This window comes from Chlamydomonas reinhardtii, chromosome 12 (genome assembly GCF_000002595.2).
Source record: "Chlamydomonas reinhardtii strain CC-503 cw92 mt+ chromosome 12, whole genome shotgun sequence".
Classification (NCBI taxonomy): Eukaryota; Viridiplantae; Chlorophyta; class Chlorophyceae; order Chlamydomonadales; family Chlamydomonadaceae; genus Chlamydomonas; species Chlamydomonas reinhardtii.
The window spans coordinates 4,174,402-4,200,078 of NC_057015.1; the positions used below are offsets into that span (position 1 = coordinate 4,174,402).

The 25,677-nt window shown below is 64.8% G+C and overlaps 4 protein-coding genes across 4 annotated transcripts; 3 read left to right on the plus strand and 1 right to left on the minus strand.

Moving 5' to 3' along the window:
* Nucleotides 1-1,309: 1,309 nt before the first annotated feature.
* On the plus strand, nt 1,310-4,898 carry CHLRE_12g518400v5 (uncharacterized protein). Its single transcript, XM_043068345.1, has 7 exons — nt 1,310-1,527; nt 1,678-2,067; nt 2,266-2,428; nt 2,527-2,611; nt 2,818-2,893; nt 3,094-3,208; nt 3,303-4,898. Exons 2-7 carry the CDS (start codon nt 1,739-1,741, stop codon nt 3,390-3,392), a joined length of 858 nt encoding a protein of 285 aa, XP_042918440.1. The 5' UTR covers nt 1,310-1,527; nt 1,678-1,738; the 3' UTR covers nt 3,393-4,898.
* A 111-nt stretch (nt 4,899-5,009) lies between these two features.
* CHLRE_12g518450v5 (uncharacterized protein) lies at nt 5,010-7,861 on the plus strand. The gene has a single exon (XM_043068346.1). It carries the CDS (start codon nt 5,053-5,055, stop codon nt 5,323-5,325), a length of 273 nt encoding a protein of 90 aa, XP_042918441.1. The 5' UTR covers nt 5,010-5,052; the 3' UTR covers nt 5,326-7,861.
* Nucleotides 7,862-8,171: 310 nt separating this feature from the next.
* CHLRE_12g518500v5 (uncharacterized protein) lies at nt 8,172-11,811 on the plus strand. The gene is made up of 2 exons (XM_043068347.1): nt 8,172-8,336; nt 8,947-11,811. The coding sequence occupies exon 2, from the start codon at nt 8,981-8,983 to the stop codon at nt 9,299-9,301; it is 321 nt and encodes a 106-aa protein (XP_042918442.1). The 5' UTR covers nt 8,172-8,336; nt 8,947-8,980; the 3' UTR covers nt 9,302-11,811.
* A 5-nt stretch (nt 11,812-11,816) lies between these two features.
* On the minus strand, nt 11,817-25,649 carry CHLRE_12g518550v5 (uncharacterized protein). Its single transcript, XM_043068348.1, has 19 exons — nt 24,932-25,649; nt 23,092-24,684; nt 22,781-22,910; nt 22,180-22,547; nt 21,632-21,949; nt 20,856-21,341; nt 20,505-20,714; nt 20,038-20,283; nt 19,717-19,874; nt 19,306-19,529; nt 18,335-19,161; nt 17,790-18,137; nt 17,400-17,579; nt 17,141-17,236; nt 16,657-16,920; nt 16,261-16,410; nt 15,427-16,026; nt 14,913-15,281; nt 11,817-14,768 (listed from the first exon to the last, which is right to left on the minus strand). The coding sequence occupies exons 1-19, from the start codon at nt 25,475-25,477 to the stop codon at nt 12,204-12,206; spliced, it is 9,678 nt and encodes a 3,225-aa protein (XP_042918443.1). The 5' UTR covers nt 25,478-25,649; the 3' UTR covers nt 11,817-12,203.
* Between the last annotated feature and the right edge of the window lie 28 nt (nt 25,650-25,677).

Here is a 25,677-nt window from a genome sequence, read left to right on the forward strand (position 1 = left end):
CTTGCTAATACACTTCCCTCACGCTCCGGCAGGCTACTGGCGCCCGGCAGGCGGCACACCACGCACACCGCAAACAGCGTTCACCAACAAGCGCTGGGAGCGGATGTGTCAATACTGCAAATGTGATGGCCGGGTGACAGCAAACAAAGACATCACAGGTTTTGAAGTACTGGGTGCTGTGCCTTTCCCCTTCCATCTCTGTAACCATGATGTTCTCAAAGAACGGGATAGGCATGAAGAGGCGGGCGCCTTAAAAATCAAATTACTCCGGTAGCAAACAGGGAGGCAGCTGGAAGCGAGGTAACTTGTGATGTTGACCACTGTTGACCGCACCTTTGAGGGAGCACCGGAGGCAGCCGTCAAAGCTGCGGCAATGTCTTCAGCAGGCACGCGGTTGGGAAGGAGCATAGAGGAGCAGGTGGCGGCGGAGGCGGCGATGTGGGGGCAGTGCGCGGCGCATGGTGCGCGTGGTGTGCGGCTACGTACTGCCGGGGGCGCGCGCTACCGCCGCTGGCATGTAACGCGTGGCACACACATGAATGCATGACGAGTGGATGCCTTGGGCTGAGAACGTGAGAAGCCTGGGTCCCTGCGCCGGTGCGCCCCCATGTCCTGCATTCGGCTGGTGGCCTGCACACAATGATGCACCGTGCTGGGAGCCTGGTGGCGGTATGGTCAGCGAGCTCCTTTCGACGCCAGCACCAACTGACCAGCCACCGCACACTGCGGCCGCCAGCCCGTGGCAGGCCTTGTAACCCAAGCCGTAGGCCATATCTAACACACCCGGAGTATATCTGTCGGCAGCAGGGTGTCACGCGATAGCAATTCGGTATCGCGGCACAAGGGGGCGCCATGAGGCAAGGGGACGCCGAATGGGGGCTGTGCCACCACATCGCCGAACGTGGATCCAGTGGCGGCTGTGGGAGCGCCAGCTGCATAGGAGGGACGGCTACAAGGGCCTGTAGCAGGGCACGCTGGTAAAAGGACTCAATGCTCGTCCACGGCGTTCCGGAAGTTACTGGCTCTTGCAGTATTGGATCACGAGTAGTGATGATGTGTATAGGCAGCAGGAAGTTTGCGTACACGTCCCTGCCATACGCATAGCTATGCACCGAAAAAGGAGGTCATGAGGTCAAGCAGGAGAAGCATCAGGAACCCAGGGGAAGGAGGACGTAGAGGGACCACGAGGGATGGCAACCAGGGAGAGAGAAGGAGGGAGACGTCTCAGGCTCTCAGCCTGCTGCCACGGCGCGCCGAGCGCCGATAACCGGACAAGCACAACAGTTGAGTCCGCCGAGAGCACGTGTGCGATTATGTTCTCCAGAAGGGTTTCCAAATTTCCACACGAGCTTGCGTGACATGATTGAGCGGTCGCGTTAGCGATTAGTGCTCGGCCGGCGGTTCACACTTAGGTGAGTGAGACTCGTGCATACGAAAAGAGATAACCAAATTGCTAACACGGTATTCAGCACGTTACCTTGGAAACCGCGCGCTGTTTAAAGTTGGTCAACTGCCGTCTGCGCTCAGGCAAGCACTATAAGCTTGACAGGAGTTCAATACGTGTTATAAGGAAAGCGGCACGAGCACATAAATTTACCGCGCCGGCGGGTTGGCCCAAGTTTGCTCCCGTCGACGTGCAGCGACCTCCAAGCTGACAGGACCCTTAAAACATTGCAGGCTGCTTATACTTTGGTAACGGACAGCTAACAGCGACTACTTCGCCACGCTGCGCGCGGCCATGCCCGCCTGCTGCTCGGACTTGACGCTGTCGGGGCTGCGCTGTGGTCGCTTCAGGGCCCAGGGAGCCAGGGGTTGTGACCGTGCTTACGCGAACACGCAGTCGCTTCCGGGTTGGCTTTGCCTAAGTCATTCGACGGAAGCCGCACACGCGGGTCAGGCGAAGGTGTCCTTCCGCACCATGCCCCTTCTCTTCGGCGTCCTGGCGCTGCTGGCAGCGACCTCGACTGTCACAGGTCAAATGGTTGAGGTCAGCACCTATCTTGGAAGTGGTGGATATGCCACCTACACCAGCACGGTGCCACGTGATTCATGCTGCACTGAATACTGGTACGCGTGTGCGGGCTAGGCAAACAGGGGCAAAGTGCGCCACAAACACAGCAGAGGGTAGTCTTAAGCAGGGATGAAGAGGTTCGCGGATTCAATGCAGTAGTCTTCATGGACTCATCGGTAGGAAGCAAGTAGGAGGCCCTGTGCACGGAGGCTTGACTGCTCACAACGGTACCCACATGTGCTGTGCCTGCGCAGGTCCTTGCAGCTGTCTGAGTTGGAGGTCAACCTGCCTGGCAGTGACGTGAGCGTGCCTAGCTCCTTCATCATCCAGGGTTACACCTACGTGTATGACGCCTGCCAGGATATTAGCTTCAAGACGCGCCGCTTCTACTCTGACGCGTCGACCGCAGCAGACCTGGTAGGATGGCTGCTGGGAGCCCAAGGGCTGGATTGAGGGTTGGTACAGGTCATACTCACACACTCCCACGCACTGTGTGTATGCCCCGCATGGCCCAGGGTATAACGACATTTTCAGTACCGCCCAGCGCCCAAAAGATTCGTGTCGCTGGCGAGGCTACGCTGGGGTGCACTTTCACGAATGGTGAGACTTGCCTGCGCGGGGGTGGGGGGGGGGGGGGGGGGGTGATGATACAGCAGGCAGCAAAGGGCGGCGGCTCAGTAGCGGTACGGAGCCTGGCTGGCTAACGATCAGCCTCTGCCTCTGTACGCGGGCGGCTCCCGGAGAGATTGTGGGCTTCCGTCTTCCCACGCCAGTGTTAACGCTCTGATTGCTTGGTCGAGTTGCAGAGACCCGCTGCCCCAACGTATCCGCTGTGCTGGACATCAACTGGGCATGCAACAGCCCAGGGCCCATCACTGGCAGGTGAGGTCGCAATCCGGCCTGCGGTGCTTGTGTGAGCACTTTGTGCGATGCGTGGTAGTTAACAGCGTTTGGCCTTCAGGGGTAAGCCGGGAAGCACCTGGTCTGCCCTGTGGGCCCCTGCTGCCACCCGATAACCCTCCGGCCGCCTGCCTGTGTACGACTGAGCAACGCGCCCTCATGTCACCTCCGAAACCACGCAGGTACACCGCTGACCAGCATTACCCCGGCAACAGACTCCAAACTGTCCAAGTTGGCACGTATTGCCCGACTGGGTTCCCCAACGTCATTGCTTTTAAGGACGGCGGCGTGATTAAGGTGAGTTGGCGTAAGGGCGGCAGGACACCTATTGCTTTGCACCCACACCGGCCACAACGAAAGCATATGCGTCCCTCCCGCGCTTTTGCCACAGACCGGCACGCAAACCTCCTCCACGTACGGCTACGACGCAAAGCGCACGTCTTCACGCTACAAGGCGCCCGGCAAGAACGCGGGCCGGTAGCGCCGGTGCGGCCCTCGAATGCCAGGCGCGCAATAATGTGCACAGGACTCATGTCATGTCATGTGCTGTGTGGTGCATAACCACACCGCTGGTTATGTGTTGCTTGCGTCAGACCAGCTCTATCCAGGCTCAGAAGGAATGCTGAACGTATGGCATGGCAATGCACTGCCTATTATTGTGGAAGTTGTCTGTCGTTGCGCGACGGCGCTGCTTGCTCAAGCATGTTGAATGGGACCCCTATTGGCCACACGCTTCCTATCTAACGTCCCCACGCGCATTTACTCAGTAAAGAATAGCAGGAAGAGTGACTTTCATCATGCTGCAGAGAACGGATACATACTTGGACAGGCTACATGCCGAGTCTGACCAATGATAGGCGCATGTAGCGCATGCATCCTTGGCGCCGTTCGTACGTCGTGCGGGGACCGCGCACAGCGTGTAGACAGAGGAGCTGATATATCGCACCCCACAGGCGGCGTGGAGGGTCTGTGAGACCGGACCCTGACTGCACATGTGTTTTTGATGATGGATGAGGCTTAATGTGGTTGAGGGGTGGATCTGCCGGTGTGGGCTTTATTATTCGTTGGTGCAGGCAGACGACCAGTGCGTGGCACTCAGCCACCAGCACCATCCCCAAGATCCTAATGGACTGTCAACCACGCTCGGTGGTAGTAAATAGGCGGCGAGGCGGCCGGCGGACACTGCTGCCGCCCTTGCTTGGGGCTTGTCACCTACCTGCCTGCGGGGTCTGGGGGTTCTGGCTCCTTACTTGGCAGCTGCCATGCACCTTGGCACGTAGGTGTTCTGGAACGAACAGCACGAACGGTGGTGCACTGCCAAGAAGCTGCCACGTAACATGGCTTTACGTTTCATACATGCTGCGCTCTTTGTTGTTGGCATGAGGACGGCGCGTGTGACAAGCTAAGTTGGAAGGACTCGACGGGGCTGCAGTGGAAATGGACCTGGGGTATGAACGGCTGCGTTTGCTTGATGCGAGGATGCCGCTTCGCCTTATGGGTGCAGCCAGTGCAGCCATGAAGGAACACAATGGATGCTCGCCTGCCGCCAGACGTCGAGGTGCATTCGGCCAGGCGGAAACTTTCATTTATACGTTGCCTGCTGCGATGCCAACTTAAAACATAGTATCATGTGCCGCCTGCTAGCTACGACACCCTCTTCCGACACCGTGCGCATTGGTTTTAAAAGCATCTCCGGTATCATGTGAGAATGGATGAGAATTGGATTACTGGAAGGGAGGGCTGGTGGAGTGCGCGTGAGGGCATGAGCGCTGCACGCTTCTGCAACAAGCCCTGAATGTCACAGTTCACGAACAAGTGACACGGAGAAGATTGACCCATGCAGAATGGGGTTGGATTGGCCCGTGCGGCTGCGTACTGGACTACTGGTCCTTGCGTGTGCGTCCGTGGCACAATGGCTTGTTGGATTAGGGCGTGCTTGTTCCTTGTCTGCCAAAGTACGCCTCCTCTATTAACCACATCACCAACAGTCTCAGTCTCCGACCATGCCTTGTCACGTACGCCAAGCAGCTGGTGTCCCTGCCGGAGCGGGTGGTGAAGACATGGCTCCGCGACGGAGGCCGAGTGGCAGGACCGCGCGGACAAGGCGAACCCGCGCTGCTACACCCCGAACCTGCCTAGGCATGTCAGATGTGTCGCCCCAGTGCTTCTCGCTGCGTGTCAAGATCCAGCCGCCGAAGGACCACGTCGCCTCCACCAAGGCCAACCTGGGCAACACCTACGCCAAGGGCAACAAGCACTCCGCCGCCACCAAGGCCAAGATCTCGGCGGCTATGAAGGGCAAGCCCAAGACCGCCGCCCACAAGGCCAAGATGTCGGGCAACACCAACGCCAAGAAGTGCACCGCTGTCGCCGAGGCCAAGGTCCCGGCGACCAAGAAGCGCCGTGTCTGGTAATGTCTGGTTATGCAGGGGTACGAACAATAGTTCCAGACCCCACCCCGCGAAACCTCCCGACCCCCCCTGACCGACGACCGACCGTGCCGTACTGTGCCGTACACCCCCTAAATCCCCTCTGTTTTCTTCCAGGGTGGTGTCAAACGACTGCTTTCAGCGAGCTCTATTAGCATGTAAACACGGAAAGTTCGTCGGGCGCGTCTTGACCACAGCCATGTTGTCGACATGTTGTGAACGTCTTGCGGCCGTTCAGTTGCACCCGTGTAAAGCACGCTTACGAGACTTACCTACGCATGGGACATACACGTGCGTTTTCCTCCGGCGCGCAAGCACCGGTCCGCGACTTGTGGCACGTTCTGGTCAGGCGAGACATGTCGCACCCCAACATGTGTTGCGGGCGGTAGCCCTTCGTCTTCTGGTAGGCTCCTGACGTTCCCCAGCCGTTAAAAGCTTCCATTACATGCTTTGGGCAACGGTCTGGGCTTGCTCCGCTGTCTTATGAGGCCCAGACGAAAGTTTCCAGCACACCGTGACGAAACCTTGGGGACCCCAGGGACCGACGACCGACCCTGAACTTTGGGGGCCCATATCTCCGTCAAGTTGGGCCCTGATAGCATGTGATGGCTCGGCGTCTTCGGGTGCTGGGACTGTCCCCTCTGTAACATCCGCATTCATATCTCCGCAATTGTTACCCTGATCAAAATTCCGAAAGCGGATTCTGAACGCTCTCGTCAAGCTCTTTCAATTTGAAGGGTGGGGTGTGTCTGCGGCATTCTTACCCCCCCTGGGTTATGCAACTTGCGTTCGTGGCCGATTCCCACCCCCTTCCAGGCTTCCACACCGCTGTCTGCACGTCACGCCTGCAGGGGGGAGGGTCTCCCTGCCCCCTGCACCCCATACCACACCGCAAACGCACGTGTGCGGATAGCTGGGCGCAAGGGCGGAGTTGAGATCATGTTGTGATGTAATCGCTGCATGGGGATTGCAAATCATGCCGTCCGGCCTAGGTCGTGATGTGCGGAGCGAGCTGTCAGACCTCAGGTCTGTTCAGTGCTAGCTAGCCCTCTCACACCATTCCGGTTATCACCTGTTCCTGACGTAGACCACACACATTGTTGCTTTGTGTGGGAACGCGGCGAGTGCAAGAGAACCTCGGATGCGTTTGCCCCCGGTCGGCTGGACAGGGACTGTCCGCTGTCGTGGGTGTGCGATACACAGTTGTGCTCGTGACCCAACAACATGTAACGCTATGTGACCGCACGCTATGCTGCAAGCCTGTCTCACGCCTCGAGCCGGGTTGAGGGATGGGCAACTGCACTTCAGCCACGGACGCTAGTGCCCTACTCAGCCTGGTCAGCTGGGGGAGGCGGCGAGATGGCGGCGAAGCCACGGATGGCCCAGTTGCCCACCGTAGGCCCATCTGCGGAGCCATAACGGGTGCCATTGCACAGCGCGTGGCCGTCCAGATCACGCCATCATGGCAGGAGATGTACCGTAACATTGGGCGTGGGGCATAGTGGCCGCCAGGCACGGTTTTGGCGTGCCGTGCGTGTAATATGCGACATGGCGTAAGCCGGTCCGGGTCCACAAGGGTGCTTGCCCTCTGGTAGGGACTGTTGCCATCCTGTCGGGCGCCACACATTCCGCCATTCGGAGCGCATGCAGTTTAGGACAGTGGACCGCTGAGACCGAACGCCGTTTCATCTCCCTTGTCCAGTGACGACCGTCACCCCATTACTCTAAGGCAGATCCACGGCTGGGAGCAATGCCATAAGCACGGTAATGGATGACTGTAGGGTGTGAGGGCCACAGCCTCACAGGAGCGAGCGGCAGGGGCGTTCGTAGCGGGTGATTGGGGGCAAATGGGCGAGCCGGGTACAGCAGCTGCACACACGCCACGGCAGCTTCAGCTATCCGGATCCGGTACGGCCCCTACCTGCACATGGGCCTCGTACAGACGTACTCTTCCATTGCCCACGTGGCAGACCGTGGCAGTAACTATGGTCGCGCCTTCAGCAGTTAAGCTTCCCATCCCGTTACAAGCAGGCTCTCTCTGAAGTATCTGAAGACGGCATTGCCCCGGCATTGCAGACTTCAGGCGCCCCAGCTGTGCCCCAAGCGCTGAGCCAGAAGCACCCATGAGGCCATGACAACACCCCAAGCAACTGATCGGGGGTGAACACTTTCGAGGCGTTGTGTGTGGTATGGGCAAGGTTACACACACCTTGTCGTGTCAACTAAACACGCCTGCCGAACAACCTCGGGGGAGAGTGGGGCGGGGCACAGCTGGTGGCGGCGGGTGCGTGCTGAGCGGATCGCATGTCAAGGGGGCGCCCTGCTGTGTGTGCAGATAAAGCGAAGGGGCACAGGCGCCATGATACGTAGAAGAAGCACATCACGAAGCCATTGACTTGTCCAAGACCTAACAGCCTAACTTTTGGCCGAGTGTCAGTTAAAGTGCACGCTTACAGGACCGGTACCGTGTTACGCTGCCAGCCAGCCAGGTTGAAGACCGCTGGAAAACACGAATTCCATCAGCAGTGCAACTGCGGATTGCTTCTGGTTTAGCGAGGGCGCGGGAATGCGCCCCCGCGCGAAACGTTAGCTTCACGCCCATGTTGGGTTAGCACGGGTTAGCAGCCCTCGCACGTTGCTCACGGATGCCCCAGGCCAGTCACACACAAAGCCGCACACGATACTGACTACCACAAGTACATCGGGCGCCACCTGGCGCCACCGCCTGGTGAACGCTGCTTAGGTTGTCGTACGGGGTCGTTTTGCCTCCGAGAGCGGTCTCATAGTCTCACGAAAGCTAGTTACTAAATAGATAAACTTGCCAGGCAACACATATAGTCCCTGTCCCACACGCAGGCCTCGCCTCTGCGCAAACGTGCGCTGCTGACGTCGGGCCCGTCTTCCCACCTGGACTCATTCCACGTCTGCACGTCTTGCAATTTAACCAACCTCGGGACAGTTGTCCTGATCGGACCTGGGCCCAAGAGAGGCACAAGGTGCGTTTCGGTGGTGCGCACTCACGCCGAGGACTGCCCGGCGGTCTGTGGAATTGTATTCGAGACGCAGGCGACATTATATGATGCTTGTAGGCATCTGTGCGTTATGGAGAGCAATGTATGGCTTGCCTGGCCGTCGCCGCGCAAGTCCGGCCGGCCGGCTCTAGCAGCATGCCGGAGCGGTCTAATCCTCAACTCCTGCATGTTTTACTTACTTAACTGCTCAAAGAGGATTTACCTGGGGCTTGTTCGCGTGAATTCTTGCGACAAGTTCGAGCGCTAACCGTCGGCGAAGAGCACGCTAATCCTCGACACGAAAGAAAACCTGATAGCCCAAAACATAGCCAGTATGTTACCTAACAATATTGATGCAGTTTGGGACGGGCCAGGGCTAACCGCTGGGCTCAAGGTCGTGAAACCGGGGAGAGGGAAAGGCCAACCCGGGAGAGGCCCCGGGGCGAAGCTTGGGGGGGGCCTCGCCTTGGTGAGGTGACCCATGGGTGACGTTAAGCGGCCGTTCGGTACGCAGACAAGAATAGGTGGCCCAACCTTGTGGCGCGCTCTCAACATGGGCGTCTGTGTGCTTCTCCTCCCTCACCGCTTACCGCAGGAAGTGAGGCACCGCTTACCGCAGGAAGTGAGGCATGTCTACGTGGGGGAACACGGAGCCTCGCCGCAAAGCGGGCGGCGACAGCCGGACGCGGCTGGACGTCCTGATGACGTCTCCAGTGCCCACACGGAGCGCCTCGCAGACTCTAGAGGCGATGGACCTGGGAAGTCCGCCTACCGCCCCCGGCACGGCGTGTGGCGGTTTCCGCCTGGGCCAGATGCACGGCGCCACGGGGCTACCGGTTGCACGACCGCTGTTCGGGGCTGCACCAACCCGCCACGAGATTGACTCCTTCTTCCTCGCGGCGGAGCAGAAGTTGGCTCTGCGGCGATTGTCGACACGGGCTGAACGCTAAAAGCTGCGACAGAGGCAAAAGGCAACGCCGAGCAGTGCCGGGAATCGCGGAGCCTGCCAACCTGCAGCAAGCATACGGGGCGTGAGCTACTGAACTGTCTGCTACTGCCGGCGGGGTGCACATGCATGCACGCACACAATCAGGTATCTGGCACTCGGGATGGTAGAGCGCACTGTCAGAAACAGCTGAGCCGGGCGGAAGGGCAGGGCGGGGAGCAGTCATGCTCCGTGCGCGCAATCCCAACAAATCGTTCGCGAGTGGAAACGCCATGTTGGCGAAAGGGGGCGTGGGCGCCCCAGCGGAGCCTATACGACGAGTTGGGTGCTTTAAATGCCGCTGTTGGGCGCTTGTAGTACTATGCGCAGCGTTTATGCATATGTGTAGTGCGTGGCAGCAAAAAAGGTTCTGTTGATGGGTCATATGTGTTGGGCGGCACCTTTGTCCAAGATGTCTGCGTCCAAGATGCGTTCGGTCAAGGTGCTTGGGTTTTTGCAAACAGGCTTGGGGCCCTGCCCTGGTGCCCATGTGCACATACGTGACGTTAAGCCTACGCATTGATTTCATGGGCTTGACAGGTTGTTGACGATTGAAGAATGCAACTGGCAGGATGAGTGCCCCCGCGCACACCGCCTTGGTTGTGTGCGTGTTTGTGTGCGCCATCGTGTCGTCAAACGGTGTATGCGTGTGTTCGTTTTGCTTATGCGTCACTTACTGTTCAGACAAGCCACCAACCTTGTACGTGACATGACCAACGTTGGTGCGGTTGTGACGTAATGAAAAACTAGGAGGCGAGTGGACAAGAGTGCTAGTGGATACTGCCTAGCACCTTCAATTTTGCGTATCAGCGAGTGTTCGGTGCGTGAGATGCAGATGCATTGCGGTCATGTTACAGCTGTGGTATGCATGCAAAAAGCAGCATTGAATTGCTGCTGGAGGAAACTGTCACGTCAGGTCACGCATTATGCACAGTCAGTGCGGTAGACATAATCAAACGCAGGGTTCACCGGCGCAGGATGCGTTCGGCTTCACGGCTCCGCTGGCGGGGATGGAAGGCTGTACATATGAATCTTTCAGGGCGGCAGCAGGGAAACAAGATGCTGGCATGAAGGCCGGCGTGTCTGCGAGAGTGTTGCGTATGAGATATACCGGTAGATGACCAGACGCTTTCTCATCAGCCGGGGGCGCCCGCTCCAGTATTTTGGGGTTGCTGTGCTTGCAGCACACCTGGCGCATCGGCCTTGTGCTCGGTGCCCGGCCCGGACTGAATGAGGATGCAATGACTTGCATAGACCAAAACTGCATGGATGAGGTTTGGCGCCCCACGCCGTTTGTTTTATGGACGAGTTAGGCAGGGCGAGTAGTGCAGTGCATGGCGTGGCGTGGCGTGATGTGCTTTCCAACGTGTATAAGCAGGATGGGGCATCTGGCCTTCTTCTCTGGGTTCTTCAAGTCCCATATCTTTTGTATAGCGTTTCTGTGAGAGGATCATCATGACCAACGTGAATTCTGGTTTCCTACTTAGGCTTTTGCGCTCAAATATAAAGTGCCGGAATAATCAGTATAAAGACACGTCAAGACTCGTAGCATAGCACTGTGGCATCATCCCCACTTTCAAGTCACGGTTGCTGTGGTTGAGCTGGCATGTCAAGTAGACCCGGTTAGGGGTAGCCGTGCACGTAAGCCGCAGAGACGGGGGCAGGGGCGGTGAGGTGGCCAACGGACACAGCCGACCTGGTGAGGCTGACTGCGATGCTAAGCTCGGGTTATGGTCGTGGACATGGTGTCGACACGTTGTGCATGGACACAGGTTGTTTTGCATGGGCTGCCGCCAGTCTGGGTACTGGTCAGCGCGCGGGAATGTCTTGTACTCTACCATTAGTGCGCTGACGTCGCTTGAGTCACTGGGGGGCGTGTTCCATTTTTTGGGCATGAGAGCTACCGCCACATGCGGCATGTATAGGCTCAAGTGCAATGCACACGTCGGCCCCTTCACGTCACGGTTAAAAGTTCTTATTTGGAGGTGACGGCACGATTAAATGCGGGTGAAGGTGTTGCCCTAACTACATGAGCTGTCCATTGTCCGGGCCTGGGCGCCCTGTGGTCTGATTTGATTATGTCTGGCAGGGCCCAGGGTATGTATCACTTCTGTGGACAGGAAAATGCGGAGGATGCCTCTGCGCTAGCCAAGCATGGGGGAATATATCGACTAGGTTGCTTCGTGTGGGAACTTGGCGAGTGTGGTAGAGCCTCGGATGCCCCTCGCCTCAGATGCCCCCCGTCGGCTGCACAGGGACAGTCCAGTGGCGTGGGTGGGCTGTATGGAGTCAGAGCGTCGCCGGCTTGGTGATGCAAGTTGCGGGGGCAGTGCCAAATACTGGGTGGAGGTTAGGGATTCTATTCAATGTTCACGGCCACACGAAAGGCTGCGTCTCAGGTGACGAGGTGTCAGGGCATGGCGCTTGTTGATTGTTGTATTGAGGCCACCTGGAGCATGCCCGGAGTCTTGTCAAATTTGCTTCCGTTCTCATTACAGCGCCATCAGCAGCTACGTAACCATCATGTGTCCGCACGTGGCCTGGCTGATAACGACCGCCTTACCCCACGCAAGCCAACAAACTGAAAGCACTGCATGAACACCATGTCACCATGCGTAATTAACGGCGTGCACCACATAACTCTTGCTCCTGTGTCCATCATCATAGGCACTACAGTACGATATCATCCTAAGCTCCACACATCAACATAATGCATTCATGCACGCCATGCCCCAATAACACCTCGGTGCTCGGCCCAACGGCCCCTGTCCCAGCCACACCTACATCCCGCCTCCATGCAAGAGCCACCAAAGACACCCAGCCAGTCCATCACACCGCCACCATCAATCCACACACACACACACACCTCACATCATCACCGGCAGCGTCTGCACCAGCCAGCTGCCCAGCGTCTTGTCGTTCACGTCCAGCCCGGCCTCCAGCGCCAGCAGCGCCTCCAGCTTGCAGAGGAACGCCACGTCCAGCTCCGGCCGCACCTCGCCCTCCATCAGCTCGCTGCTGCCAAAGCCACCCAGCCCGCTGTCCGCGGCGCTGAAGCCCGCGCTGCTGCTGCCATCCTCGCTGTTGCGCGGCACCGCGCTCAGCAGCCGCTCCGCGGCACGCAGCAGCTCCCCCAGCTCCACCTGGCTGGGGGCGGCGTAGCCCAGGATGTCGGTGGCGGCCTTGGGCGCCTCCACGCGGGCCCGCAGCGCCTTGGCACGCCGCTGCAGCTCGCGCACGTCCTTCACCGCGAACGTCACCTCGCCGCAGTGCGGCCCCGGGCTGCCGTCGTGGCTGGGGGCAGCCACCACGAACAGCAGGCTGGCGTAGGCCGGCACCGGCTGCAGCGCCAGCAGCGCCGAGTCCGACAGTGGGCCGTCGGGTGCGCCGGAGCTGCCTTCGGCGCGCCATGAGCGCGCCTCCTGCCAGCAGCCGTCCTGGCAGTGCCACTGCACGATGACCGAGCCCTCGGGCGGCGGCGGCACGGCGTCGGGCGGGCTGGGCGGCAGCGGCGGCTCAGCGAAGCAGGCGTCCGTGCCGTACTTGGCGCAGGCGGCGCGCAGTGCGGCGTGCAGCGCCGCCACCTGGGCCTCGCCACGCGCCCGGGCGCCGCCGCCCACCGGCAGCGCCTCCAGTCCTTTGAGCAGCCCACCCAGCAGGCAGAACACCATGCGTGCAGCATCCGCGTCAGACAGTCCGTCACCGGAGCCACCGCCCGCGCCGGGCTTGCCGCCGGGCGGCGTGCCCGGCGGCCGCGCGCCGCTGCTGCTGGTGGCGACGGGGCGGGCCGAGCCTGCCGCGCCTGCGGCGCCGCTGATGGCGCCATTGCTGCTCTTCTTGCCAAAGAGCGCCTCTTGGCCGCGCACGTGCGCCAGCGCCCAGTCGGGGAGCTGGGCGGCGGCGACGGGCGCGAGCGTGTGGCTGGACAGCGCCACGAGGTCGGCCTTGGCGGCGGCGGCGTGCCCGGCGCGCAGGCAGGCGGCGGCGCTGCGGGCGTCCAGTCCTGCGATGAAGATGGACCCCAGCTCCAGCAGCGCCCCGCGCATCAGCGAGCGCAGGTGGCCGCCGTCCACGGCTGCCAGCGTGATGGAGGCGCACAGCGCAGACCGCGCGGCGCTCAGCTTGGCGGCGGTGGCGGCTACGCCGCCGCCACTGGAGCCGGCGGAACCGCCGCCGCGGCCCGCGGTGGCGGTGCGCGCCAGCGCGCCGGCGGAGGCGTTGAAGCCGCCTGCGGCGGCACGAGCGGTTCCGGCGGCAACAGCAGTGGCGGCGGGGTCACCCGGCGCGCCGGCGCCGGCGCTGGTGAGGGTGGCGGTGGAGGCGGGCGGCGCGCCCGACGCGAGCGTGGGCTGTCCGTCCACCGGCACGCCGTCGCCGCACAGCGCCACCATTCGGCACGTGCGCCCCAGCAGCAGCAGCGCGGCCGCGTGCGTGGCTGGAAGCGCGCGCGTGTGGCTGCGCAGCAGCAGCACCGCACGCGCGGCGCAGCGCTCCGCCTCGGCGTGCTGCTGCCGCCGTGAGGCGTGCACCGCCGCCGCGCCCAGCGCGTGTGCGTACAGGGCTGTGCCGTCCAGGTACACGTTGGTCAGCTCGGGGGCCTCCAGTGCCTCGCCCAGCCCCAGCTCCAGGCAATAGCCCTCCGCCACCGCCAGCCCCTGTGCCGTCAGCTCGGCCGCGTCCTCCCGCAGCCCCAGCCGGTCCCGCAGCGCCGCCGCGTCCAGCAGCACCGCCGCCAGCCGCCCGTCGTACACGCACAGCGAGCGGTACCGCGCCGCCACCGCCGCCAGCGCCGCCAGCGCGTCGGACGTGCGGCCCTCTGCCGCCAGCGTCAGCGCCGCCACGTGCGCCATGCCTGTGCAGTGCAGCAGCTCCGGCAAACCCGACGGCACCTTGGCCGACCCCGGCTCAGACGGCGCGTGCGCGCTCGTCGCTGCCGCTACCAGCTCGTGCACGTGCGCGGCGTGGCCCAGCGCCGCGGCGCAGCGCACCGCCGCGCCGCGCGCCAGGAACCACAGCGCGGGCGCGAGCGTGTAGCGCTCCAGCTCGTCGTTGTCGGTCTGCTGCGGCGTGTTGACGTGGTCCGCATGCTCGCCCAAGAAGCGGGCGGCCTCCAGGGCGTGGGCCAGGCCGCGGCTGGGCATCCAGCGCAGCTGCTCCAGCTCGCTCATCAGCAGCAGCGCACGCACGTTCACCTCGGCACGCTGGCTGGCGCTGGGCGGCGGCGGCGGCGGTGGCCCAGGCACCTCGGGCGGCGCGGCGGCGGCGGAGCCGGCGCCGTCGCCGGCACCGCCCTTGCCCTTGCCCTTGCCGGTGGGCGACTTGGCGCGGCCGGGCGAGGGCGCGCGCGCGGGCGCTGGCTTGCCTGCGGCGGCGGGCTTGCCGGCGCTTGAGGGCTCCTCGGAGGGCGGCTGATCCTCACCGCTTGCCATAGCCTGCGCGAACAATGAAAAGGCTCAGTGTTACAAGGTGGCAGCAGGCCGCGGCTTTATAAACCAACCCGCCTGTGCATCCCTCCCTCTCTGTTACAAATACTACCGCTGCCGCCTCTGCAAAGCTCAGCCGCAGTCTGCACCCACCAGCGCCTTGCGGAGCAGCACGTGCGCCCGCTCCAGCATGACCGGCTCCACAGGCTCAGGCAGCCCCGCGCCCGGGGGCTCGGGCGCCGCCGCCGCCGCCCCCTTCGCCGCGCCCTTGGCCGGCGAAGCCGGCTTGGGCGCCGCGGTGCGCTCGCCTGTGCGCCAGTCCACACCACGCCACTGGTTGGGCACGCTGCCCGCCAGCATCAGCACCTGTGCACGTGCCAGTGCCAGATGCGCCACCAGCCAGCTGCCGTACAGCTTCTCCACGGCGGGCGCGAGCGGCGTGTCGGCGATGTGGGTCAGTGCCGCCTTGTTGCCGGGCTCGCCGGGCAGCTTCGAGTTGTCGTACGGCGGCGCGGGGACTGGCTGCGGCGAGCACACGGGCAGAGGGAGGGAGGGCAAGGAGGGCGCTTCAGTAGGGATGGCGGAGGCGGAGTGGAGAAGGGGAGTCGGTGGGCATCATCGTGTCCAAATCGTGTCCAAGTCGCTGTTACGCTGCCAGCGAGCTCACCTCCACAACGGCGCCGCTGGTGTCTTTGAGCACATAGTCCGAGTCCAGAGTGGGGTCGGGCAGAGCGGCCGCGCCCATCAGCCCGCCCGTCACCTCCACCGCCTCCGCCAGCAGCCCCAGCGCCACCAGCGCCCGCACGCGCAGCAGGCGGCACAGCACGGTGCCGTGCAGGTTGCGCAGCACGTGCCGAGTCACGTGCTCCCACAGCGCCAGCACGGGCAGCGCCTCCAGCGCCAGCCCCGCGTCCAGCAGCGCCGCCGCCGCACCCTCCAGCGCGCCCGCCAGATCTACCACCGGACACCGGTACGGGTCCGACCAGACCAACCAGGCATCCGTGCCCGCCGCCCACAGCTCCCGCGGCGTGTAGGTGGCGAAGCCGGCGCGGCGCTGCGGGTGGCCCAGGTGCGCGGAGAAGGCGCAGAAGGCCAGGCGTGCGGTCAGGCGGTGGGCCTCCAGCCGGAGGTGCAGGTGGTCGTGGTGTACGTAGCGTGCCAGCTTGCCGGCCAGCACGCAGCCCAGCAGCAGCCCGTGCAGCCCGTAGGCCTGCAGGGTGCCGGCAGGCGACATGCCGTCCAGCCGCCCACGCCAGTTGCGCAGCGCCTGTGGGGTTTCGGTAGGGCGCGAGGGGAGGCAGAGCGGCGCAGGGATATGGGGAATAGGATTTGAGAAAAGAATGCTGCCAGTATGTGGGGAAGTGGGCAGGCTGCTGCAACGTCCCGCGCCTTCCCATCAATAGCCACGGTCCTTGCTCATAAGGCTCGAGCGCACTCTCCCGCAACCATCCATCCATCCAGCCAGCCAGCCAGCCGTTCACCCAGCCACGCCCGCCCGCACCTGGTATGGCCCCAGCAGTGTGTCCAGGGTGTCGTTCCACGAGGTGGCGGCGCCGCCCCAGTTGCCAAAGTGCGCGTGTACGTCGCCCAGCTCGTGCAGCGCCAACAGCATGGCGCCCTTCTCGTTGCGCCGCTTCAGCACCTCAATCACCTGAGAAAGAGGTGGTGGTGGTGGGGGGAGAGGTTGTTGTCACCGTTTCCGTGAGAGGCGAGCTTACGTTTGAAAGCAAGGAGTGGGCATAATTGTCTGTAAAGTACGGACAAGCATTGAGAGGGGGGTGGGTGAGAAGGGGGCAGGGCGTGCAACCAATGAAGTCTGGCACAGCGGCACAGGAGATACAAGCAGCAGCACGGGCCCGTTGTCGCCACACGCCGCATCCCGACCGTCCCGACCCACCTTCTCATACTCTCCCGGGATGCGCAAGAAGTCGGGCTGGCTGGCCTTGGTCTTGTAGGTGGAGGCGGTGCGGTAGGTGTAGGCGGCGCTCACCAGTGAAGCCCGGTCGCTGTCAGGCAGCCCACTGCCGCCGCCGCCGCCCGCACCGCTGCCCGGCCCCGCCGCCAGAATTGCGGCGCGTGTCTTCCGCTTGCGCACCTTGTGGCCCATGCTCTGCGCCATCAGCGGCGTGTCGCCCAGGCGCTCGCGCACCAGTGTGCGGACCTGACAGCATTCAGGAGATACGGCAAAGAGGATGATGAGACCCGATGAGCAATGCGTCGGGAAGCACGGGGCACGGAGAACGTGAAGTCTGAGGCACACCAACCTCGTTACCTCACAGCACCGCACACACGCCAACAGCGCAGCCCTGACAGGCCCCAATCCCCAAGTCCTGATGCTCAGCCCAGCACCAGCACCAGCACCATCCGGGCCCCGCCCCCACCTTGTCCAGCTGGTCCAGGGCCTGGTTCTTGTCGCGAATAAGTGCGTCCATGGCCGACTGAAAGGGCGCGGGGTCCACACCCGCCTTGGGCGCAGCCTGCAGGGAAGACATGGGGTTGCTTGGTCGTCAGTTTCAAATGTCAGGCGGCAGCGCGAAACGTCGTGTTACCTTTCTCACTATGCGCACCCCACTTCCTCCTCTTGCCCTCTCCCTCCGGAACCCCGTTCCTCCCCTTCCGCCAGTCCCTTTCCGCCCCCACCTGCAGCAGCCACGGCATGATGCGCTCGTTGAAGGCGCCCTCGCTCAGCCGCGCCCACTGCCGGCCCGCCTCCACCAGCGCGTGCCAGCGCTCGCCGCGGCTGAGCACCACCGCCGCCAGGCCCAGGAAGCGGCTCACCCAGGCTAGGTCCAACGGCCCCTCCTTGAACCAGATGTCAGCCTGGGGCGCCGGATGCAAGACCGGGTTAGCAGAAGCATGGGTACGGTGCCGTGTGCGAAGCGGGGCAGCGGTTGTTGAGAAGCAAGTGCGGCGTGACGGCGCAGTGGCGAGGCGGATTGGTAGATTGTAATACACGGTGCATGTGACAGTGCACATGAGTACTTAAAGGCAACACCAGCCGTGCGCGCCACACATGGATCGCGGTCACACCTGCAGGTCTGAGCCGTAGCTGAACTCGCTGTCCGTCACGCGCGCCGTCACCGGCCGCTCCTCCTCGCCCAGACCTGCACCCGCAGTCGACGCCGACGCCGCCAGGGCGGCGCGACGAGGCGGCGGGCCGTCGAAGCGGTGCCGCGGGTTCACAGGAGCCACCCAGGTGTACACCTGCAGCCCGTCACGCAGCGCCGACACCAGCTCCAGCACCGCGTCCGCCAGGGAGCGCGCGGCGCGCTGCATGTTGGGGCGGGCGCCCACAACCACAGGGTAGGTGCGCGGCGGCGGCGGCGCCTCCTCCACCGGGAAGCCCTTCTTGCTGCGCGCGCTACTGCGGGCGCCGCCCTGGGGAGTGGCATGAGAGGCAGGGACGGGGGTTAGGTAGGTGGCTAGGCGTGGCGCACGGGACCAACTCATGCCGCATGCGTGGATACACAGAATGTCTTCATGCACCCTAGCACACCCCACTGCGCGCCACGGCGCCATTGACGGCCGGCTTCACCATGCAGGCGCACAAGCCTGACACATCCCTGCCGCCTTACCTTGGGCGAGGAGGGCGTCTTGGCTGGTGCTTTGTCGTCCTTCTTCTTGTCGTCCTTGCCGCCCTTTTTGCTGCCCTTCTTGCCGCCCGCGTCACCCGCGCCCGCTGGTACCAGGATGCTCTCCGGCGCCACGGCCGGCTGCGGCGCGTCGCCGCGCTCCCACCGCACCGGCGGCAACGGCGCGGTCAGCGCGGGGTCCGCACTCAGTGTGGCACGTGCCAGGTTCCAGGCGTGGCGGGCTGCGTTGCCTACCTCCACCCAGGCGCCGCCGCGCGCCGCCAGGTGGGCGGCGCGGGCAAAGTGCATCATGGCCTGCAACGGCGGCGTGATGCCCTCCGGCGGCGTCAGCGGCGGCGGCCCGGCGGCCGAGGGGTCGGGCACAGGCGGCGGCATGTTGACGGCAGCGGTGCCGGGACGGGAGCCGGCGACGCCGGAGGTCTCAGGGCCAGGGGCGTCGGCGGCCGCAGCGGCGGCCTCCGCTGCAGCGGCGGCGGCACGGGCGCGCGCGGGCGCGTTGGCTGCGTAGCGGCGGGCGTCAGCTGCCGCCTGCAGGCCCAGCACCAGGTTGAGCCGAGCCATCCAGGGAGACCAGCGCTTCCGGTTCTCCCGCATCTTTTCAATAAGCCGCTTCCGCGCCAGCAGCGCCGGCATGCGCTTCTGCAGCAGCAACACCGCCGCCAGCCGTTGCCGCGCCGTCGCCTCAGCCGCCGCCGCCACCGCGGCGTGTCGCGCCAGGGCGGCGGAGGCCTCCTCCGGACTCATGCCCTCAGTGGACGGCACCGGCGGCGGCTCAAAGGATGCCGCCACGGTAGCCGCGTCCAGCGCAGCTGCAGATGCATCAAGCGGCGCAAGGTAAACGTGATACCGAGTAGAGCCATGCCAGCTTCTTTCGTTCATAGTAAGCGCAAGGCAGGATTAGGCAGCACCGGGTGCACTGCGTCACGTCAGCGTGCACGTCTCAAAGCGCTCACCTGCTGCCTCCTCCAGCTTCCATTTGGCTGGCCAGGGCGGCGCCGTGCCACCGGCAGCTGCCGCCTCCGCCGCCTCGGCCTCGTAGGCGTCCAGGGGCGGGGGCGGCGGCCGCCGCAGCCGCGCGCGCACCCACCAGGTGAGCTGCTCCGCCACCACGGTGGCGTTGCCGGGGTTGCCCTTGCGCACCGCCGCCTCCACCATGCGCACCACCAGCTCCACCCACCTGCCGTACGCAACACGCAGGTGCACGTGCCGTTTGAATGGTGTGCCAGGCAGACAGACTGCTGGTCAAAGGGCACTACGTACCGCAGACTGCATTCCACAGACGTGGCACGGGGACGCATGTCTAGTAACCCTGCAGGCTTGGCGCAACCTGACCAGGACACCCCCACCAATGCAGTGCCACCCACCTGGGGTGCTCCGCCGCCGTTTCAAAGCCCAGCGCCTGGCTCCAGGTGTCCATGGGCGCGGGTGTGCCCAGCACCGGCAGCACACGGGCCACCAGGTCGGAGGCGTCCTTCTGCCGCTCCACCAGCGGCTCAGGCGCCCACTCAGACAGCTTGGGGTGCTGTGACAGGAGGCGTAACGGCACACACCAAACAAGTGGGCTTGTACTTGTAGTCCATCGACAGCAGCTTCGCTTCGCTCGCACTGCTTACCTACCATGTCCTATGCACTCCACACAACTCCTCGCCCTTGCTCCACGCGCACACACACGCAAGCACACACACCTGCAGCAGCACGTCGTGCAGCTGTGACGCCTCCTCCTGCAGCTCGGCGCCAGGGAGAAGCGCGGGCCGGCCCGCCAGCGCGAACCGCGGGTCGTAGGCCTTGAGCAGCTCCAGCTGCAGCCGGCCAAAGTGCGCCGCCGCGCCGACCTCGCCCGCCTCGTCGCTGAGGCGCAGCAGCTGGTACGTCACCGCCGCCGCCACGCGCGCCGCCAGCGAGCGCTGGTGCTCCTGCCGGTACAACGAGTCCTGCGGGAGGAAGGGCACGGGGTACGGAGGTACCAGGCATGACTAGTTAGGGAGGGGGGACGGAGCAGGTGGCGGGGGTAGCCGTAGTGCTCAGGACGTCCATGCAGGGTGAGATGATTCGAGCCGCGCTGCCGAAGCCGCCCATGACAACCACCCAGCAAGGCAAACACGCACCCACACCGGCAAACGTCGCCCCTTGGTTGTTCTACCCCCGTACACACCTGCACCAGGTTGGTGAGCGAGGCCAGCACGGCGTGGCACGCCGCCAGCGCCTTGTGCAGCAGGTGGCTGCGCGGCGCCCGCAGCGCCAGCAGCGGCGCCAGCAGGCCGTAGGTGCGCAGTGCGCCCTCCTGCATCAGCGGCTCGTCGGGCAGCAGGGCCGCCACCTCCATACCCAGCACCAGCAGCCGGGCCGACTTGAGGCGGGCCACCTGGGGGCCAGGCCGTAACAGGTAGGGGCAGAGTTAGGGCGGGGGAGGATACAGAAGGGGCGCGGCAAGCGCGGTGCGCTGACGAATTGCATCTTCCCTCTCTCCCTTTCACCCGCCGGAGAGGAGTTGCCCGGCCCCCACCTGCTCCTCCAGGAAGGGCGCACGCAGCTGCGGCAGCGTGCACGGAAGCGCCACCTGCGGCACCGGCGCCCCAGGCGCTGTGGAGCCGCCGCCGCCTCCACCGCCACCGCCCCCATTCCGCAACAGCGCCGCCCCGCCGTACAGGTAGATGGCCTGCACCAGCGCGCGCAGCAGCGGCCGCGCCGCCGCCGCCACGTGTGCGCGGTGCAGCCGCTGCGCGTCCATGGGGTTGGAGCGCCACAGCGGCACGTCCGGCGTGGTCACCACGAAGTGCGGCAGCAGCACGCTCGCGGCGCGCTTGGCGGCGGCGGCGCCCGCGGCGCCACAGCGCACGGCCGCCGCCAGCAGGTGCGTCCAGCACATGAGCAGCGGCAGCGGCAGCGCCACCAGCACCTCGGGAGTGCTGGTGCCCAGCCCCCCCACGATGTTGCCGTCGTCGTCGTACAGCGCCACCGCGAACAGGTAGGTGTCGTTGGTGCGCAGGCCCTGCGGGGGATGGCGGCGCAGAGGGGTGGAGGGGGGCGGCGGCGAGGAGGGCACGTGATGAGGTAGGAAGTGGGGATCGCAAGGAAGCTGGGCGTGCCAGGGATTCGCAGGAATGCGCAAGCGACATGGTGCAGGGCGGGGTGTGGAGGGTAAAACGTCAGGTGCTGGCCGTGTACTAGAGGGCACGGGGCTGCCGTCCACGCACGCCTCGCCTCCTCCCGCCTGGCAACCCGTTGCCGCTGCAGCCCCCGCCTCTCGCCCGCCCGCCACCCCCACGCGCGTCTGCTCACCTGGATGGTGACGGGCTGCCCAAGCGGCACGGACACGCCCGAGCCCGGGTACTCGGTGGCGGTCTTGTTGATGGACAGGCCCACGCCCGCGCCGAACGACTTGCAGTACGCCACGTAGCGGCTGGGCGGCTTGCGCGCCCCTGGCGGCTGCTTGAGGCCGGGGCCGGGCGGGTGCGCCACCAGGGTGACGGAGGTGGGGCTGCGCTGCAGTAGCTTGGGCTGCGGCGGCACGTCACGGCGCGCGCGTAGGTCGGGCTGCTGCGCCGCGAACAAGCCGTCCTCCGCCGCCTGAGCCTTTACAAGCAGGTCGCCAGCCTCCTGCGAGAGCGCGCGTGCGTGCGTGTGCGTGTGTATGTGTGTGCGCGTGTGTGTGTGTGTGTGTGTGTGTGTGTGTGTGTAAGTACACGCACTGAGAGAGACAATTCTGCAAGGGACCATCATGGGTAAGGGCATCCTCATGACCTGGGGCACGTACCCAGGTGGCCAACTGCGTGTCGCACCCACAACCCGACGCTTCCCCTCGCGCTCCTGACGCACTCCTGCCCCACCTGCAGGAGCTGCGTCTTGCGGCCCGCGTCGGCGCCCTGGAATGACGTCATCTGCATCAGCACCACCGCCCGCTCGTAGGGGTTCTTGGCGCACGCCGTCAGCAGCTCCCGCTCCTTCATCTGCGGGTTGGGCGGCGTGGCGCCCGCCGCCACCAACCTTGCCTCGTCCCGCGCCAGCTCCGCCGCGTTGCGCTGGCCGAAGATGCTGCTCTGCGCCGTGCGCTTGGCCTGCTCCTCCATGACGGCGGTGCGGCGGGCGGTGGCGCGGCCCTGCTGCTCCGACACGCCCAGCCCCAGCTCCACACGCGCCAGCAGCGCCAGCACGTCCACCTGCAGGCACGCCAGCTCCTGCTCGCTGGCCGTCATGCCTGGTGCGGGCAGAGCGGAGGATCGAAAGATGCACAGGCTGAGTGCGCTGATGAAGCATTCCAGGGGTGTAGCAGGTGGCGCACGCACTCGGGGGCACGTGAGGCTTGCCTACAGTCTACTGAGAGCGTGCAGCGTCGTCCACGCTGGCGCCCTGACAGCTCCTGTTGCTGCGCAATCGCACACTGCCTACCCACCTGTCCCCCCCCCCACACCCGCCCCCAGCCCCGCTCACCCTGCACCAGCGCTGCGGTGTCGTCGCTGGGCTGGCTGCGCGAGGCGGTCACCCAGCGCAGGTGCTCGTCCGGGGCGCGGCGGTTGGCCACCATGAGCTCCACACGCGACTGCTCCACCACCGACTTGGCCTGCAGGGGGCGGGGGCGTGCACACACGCGGGAGACGTCACGTACGCTGCCAGCTGATCAAAGCCAAACACCACCACATGTCTACAGCGCCTCAGGTCCCAGTTGTGCTCCTGTGCTCCATGTACGGCACCATGATGCAATAGCCATTGCATGCCGGCTCCCAGCCCGCCTCTGCCCGCACCTGCATCAGCACCTCCCTCGCCGCCAGCAGCCGGCCCTCCTCTTCCAGCAGCAGCGCCAGCTTGAGCGCCGCCGCCACCCGCAGCTCGCCATCGTCCAGCTCCACCGCCGCCCACGCCGAGTGGCACGCCGCCAGCAGCTCCGCCACCAGGCCCGCCTCCTTGTCATCGGCGCAGAACACGCCGTCGATCAGCGGCCGCGCCGAGCCGTACAGCGCGAGCGAGGCGTCCGCAATCAGGTCACGCAGCTGCTGCCAGGGCGCCAGCGAGGACTGCTGCGGCCGAGGCGGCGCGCCGGCGGCTCCGCCGCCTGCCGAGGCGGTGGCACCTGCGGCGCCGCCGTTGTGGGAAGGCGAGCCGGCCGTCTGGGTGATACCAGCGGCCGTGGCGGTAAGGGTGGCGGCGGCGCCTCCGGCGCCGGAGCTGCCGTTTGGCGGCGACGCGCTGCCGCCTGCAAGCATGCCCGTCATGGACACGCGGCGCGGCGGCGGCGGCGGCGCGGCGCCTGCGGTGCCGCTGACCGTGATGCCGCGGCTCAGCGCCTGCTGCAGCATAGCCGCCAGCGTACGCAGCGACTCCACGCCCGGAGCCGTGGACAGCTGCCGCAGCGCGGTCAAGATGCTGGCCGCCGTGCCCAGCTGCGCCGCCGTCTGGTCCACGTCCGCGGCGGCGGCGGCGGTGGTGGTGGTGGAGCCAGTGCCAGTGGGCACGGCGTCCGCATACACGACGTCGGAGCGGGAGGTGGCGAGCGATGCCAGCTCCTCAAACTGCTTCCACTGCTCCAGGTTGTAGGCAGCACACAGTAGACCCTTGTGCAGTGCACACGGCAGCGCCTCCTGCGCCGCGCCCAGCGCCGCACTCGCCGCCACTGCCGCCTCGTCCGCAGCCGCCGCGGCCGCAGACGCCTGCTGCTGCGCACCCGTGTCAGCGGGCGCGGCGGCGTCGGCGCCGCCAGCGGTCTCCGCTTCCGCGCTGGCGGCGTCAGCAGCCACAGCCGCCGCCGCTGCGGCTGCGTCAGCGGCAGCGGCCGCCTCTGTCGCCTTCTTTAGGTCACCAATAAGCGGCGCCGCCACCGCCATGGCCGCATCAAACAGCTCCTTCAGCGGCCCGCCGCTCACCGCCTCCGTGCGCACCACACGCCGGTGCGGCACGTGCAGCGCCTCCACCAGCGCCGCCAGCCCCGCCCGCGCCGTGGGCCCCGCCGCGCCCACCGCCCCCGCGCCCGCCGCACCCGCTGACAGCTGCGCCAGCACCGGCGTCACGGCCGCGCCCGCCGCCATCTCCACCCGCAGCTGCAGCCCAACCAGCGCGCCGCGCGCCGCCGCGAAGGCCGCCTGCACCGCTGGCGCCGCGGGCACTGGGTCCAGCTTTTGCAGCGCCACCAGCATCTCCAGCCGCTTCAGCCCGTCGGCCAGCAGCGCGCGCGCCTGCTCCACGGCGCCGCAGTCGGCCAGGCCGTACACGGCCCAGGTGTAGAGCTGCGTGCGCCAGGGCAGGTACTTGGGCGCGGCGAAGGCCACGTGCCCCTCCAGCGCCTTGATACAGAACACCAGCGCCGGCAGCGCCTGCTCCGCAAAGCCCGCTGTGATCATGGCCTGTTGGGTGTGAGTTTGGGGATATGACGGCCGTGTTGAGGGAACAAGGTGCGGAGTGGCACCATGCATGTCGCATACGCTGACTGGACGCTTACACAGGCTCATCGGTGAGGTCTAGGATGTTGTATCACGGCCCCAGCACCCTTCATGCCTGCCCATTACAGCTCCATGCGGCGCACAGTGCCGCCGCCCTTCCAGGCACCCCCACAGATTCCACCAGCCTCCTCCCTCCTCCTTTCCCCCGCACCTTGGCTATGCCGTACACATGCACGGTGCCGTTGAGCACCAGCCAGTACAGCCGCTCATCGGGCAGCGCCAGCGACATGGCCGCGCGCAGCTGCGCCAGGCACGACACCAACCACTGCAGCGTGTCGGGGTGCTTCACAGACCCGTCCGACGCCAGCAGCAGTGCCGCCTCGCAGGCCGCGCAGCCGAAGCATGCCTGAACGTGGCTGGACAGTCGCGCCTGCGCGTCCATGCGGGGGAGGTTCTCCCGGCTGCTGTGGAGCTCTAGGCCGCGGATGTGCTTATAGCACGCCTGCAGCGCCAGCTGGTACTGCTCTGCGCGGAAAAGCTTGTCCCCAAACACCAGGATGCGCGGCACCGACGCGTAGGCCGGCAGGCGCCCCGCATAGTAGGAGACGCTCTCCGCGATGCGCTGGCTGAGGCGGTGGTGGTTCAGGTGCGCGTCGTGGGCATCGGGCTTGCTGGCGCTGACCGGGGGCAGCACGTTAAGCGACTTGGCCAGCTCCTGCTCGAAGCTGTGGCACAGTGCTATCACCTCCGAGGCCATGATGACTATCTAAGTAGGTTACGGTGCAAGTGTGCAACGATATCTGGAGTGGAACGCGGACATGTTATCGAAGTTACATGTGTCTGCTCATAGGCCTCAAACAGATTGCCATGCTTCCTTATACGCTATGCAAAAAGTCAACTTAGTGAACGTGAAAGTTTGTCAGCTCAAGTCCAGTCTCGCGATCGGGACCGAGTCCC

Excerpts from the sequence above, each read along its gene's own strand:
- CHLRE_12g518500v5 (XM_043068347.1), top strand. The coding sequence starts at position 8,981 with ATGTCTACGTGGGGGAACACGGAGCCTCGCCGCAAAGCGGGCGGCGAC.
- CHLRE_12g518400v5 (XM_043068345.1), top strand. The coding sequence starts at position 1,739 with ATGCCCGCCTGCTGCTCGGACTTGACGCTGTCGGGGCTGCGCTGTGGT. Across the intron at positions 2,068-2,265 it reads TCATGCTGCACTGAATACTG|GTCCTTGCAGCTGTCTGAGT; the intron begins GTACGCGTGTGC and ends GTGCCTGCGCAG. Across the intron at positions 2,429-2,526 it reads CGTCGACCGCAGCAGACCTG|GGTATAACGACATTTTCAGT; the intron begins GTAGGATGGCTG and ends CGCATGGCCCAG.
- CHLRE_12g518550v5 (XM_043068348.1), bottom strand. The coding sequence starts at position 25,477 with ATGGCCTCGGAGGTGATAGCACTGTGCCACAGCTTCGAGCAGGAGCTG. Across the intron at positions 24,685-24,931 it reads ATGTGTACGGCATAGCCAAG|GCCATGATCACAGCGGGCTT; the intron begins GTGCGGGGGAAA and ends CACACCCAACAG. Across the intron at positions 20,284-20,504 it reads CGCTCACCAACCTGGTGCAG|GACTCGTTGTACCGGCAGGA; the intron begins GTGTGTACGGGG and ends TTCCTCCCGCAG.
- CHLRE_12g518450v5 (XM_043068346.1), top strand. The coding sequence starts at position 5,053 with ATGTCAGATGTGTCGCCCCAGTGCTTCTCGCTGCGTGTCAAGATCCAG.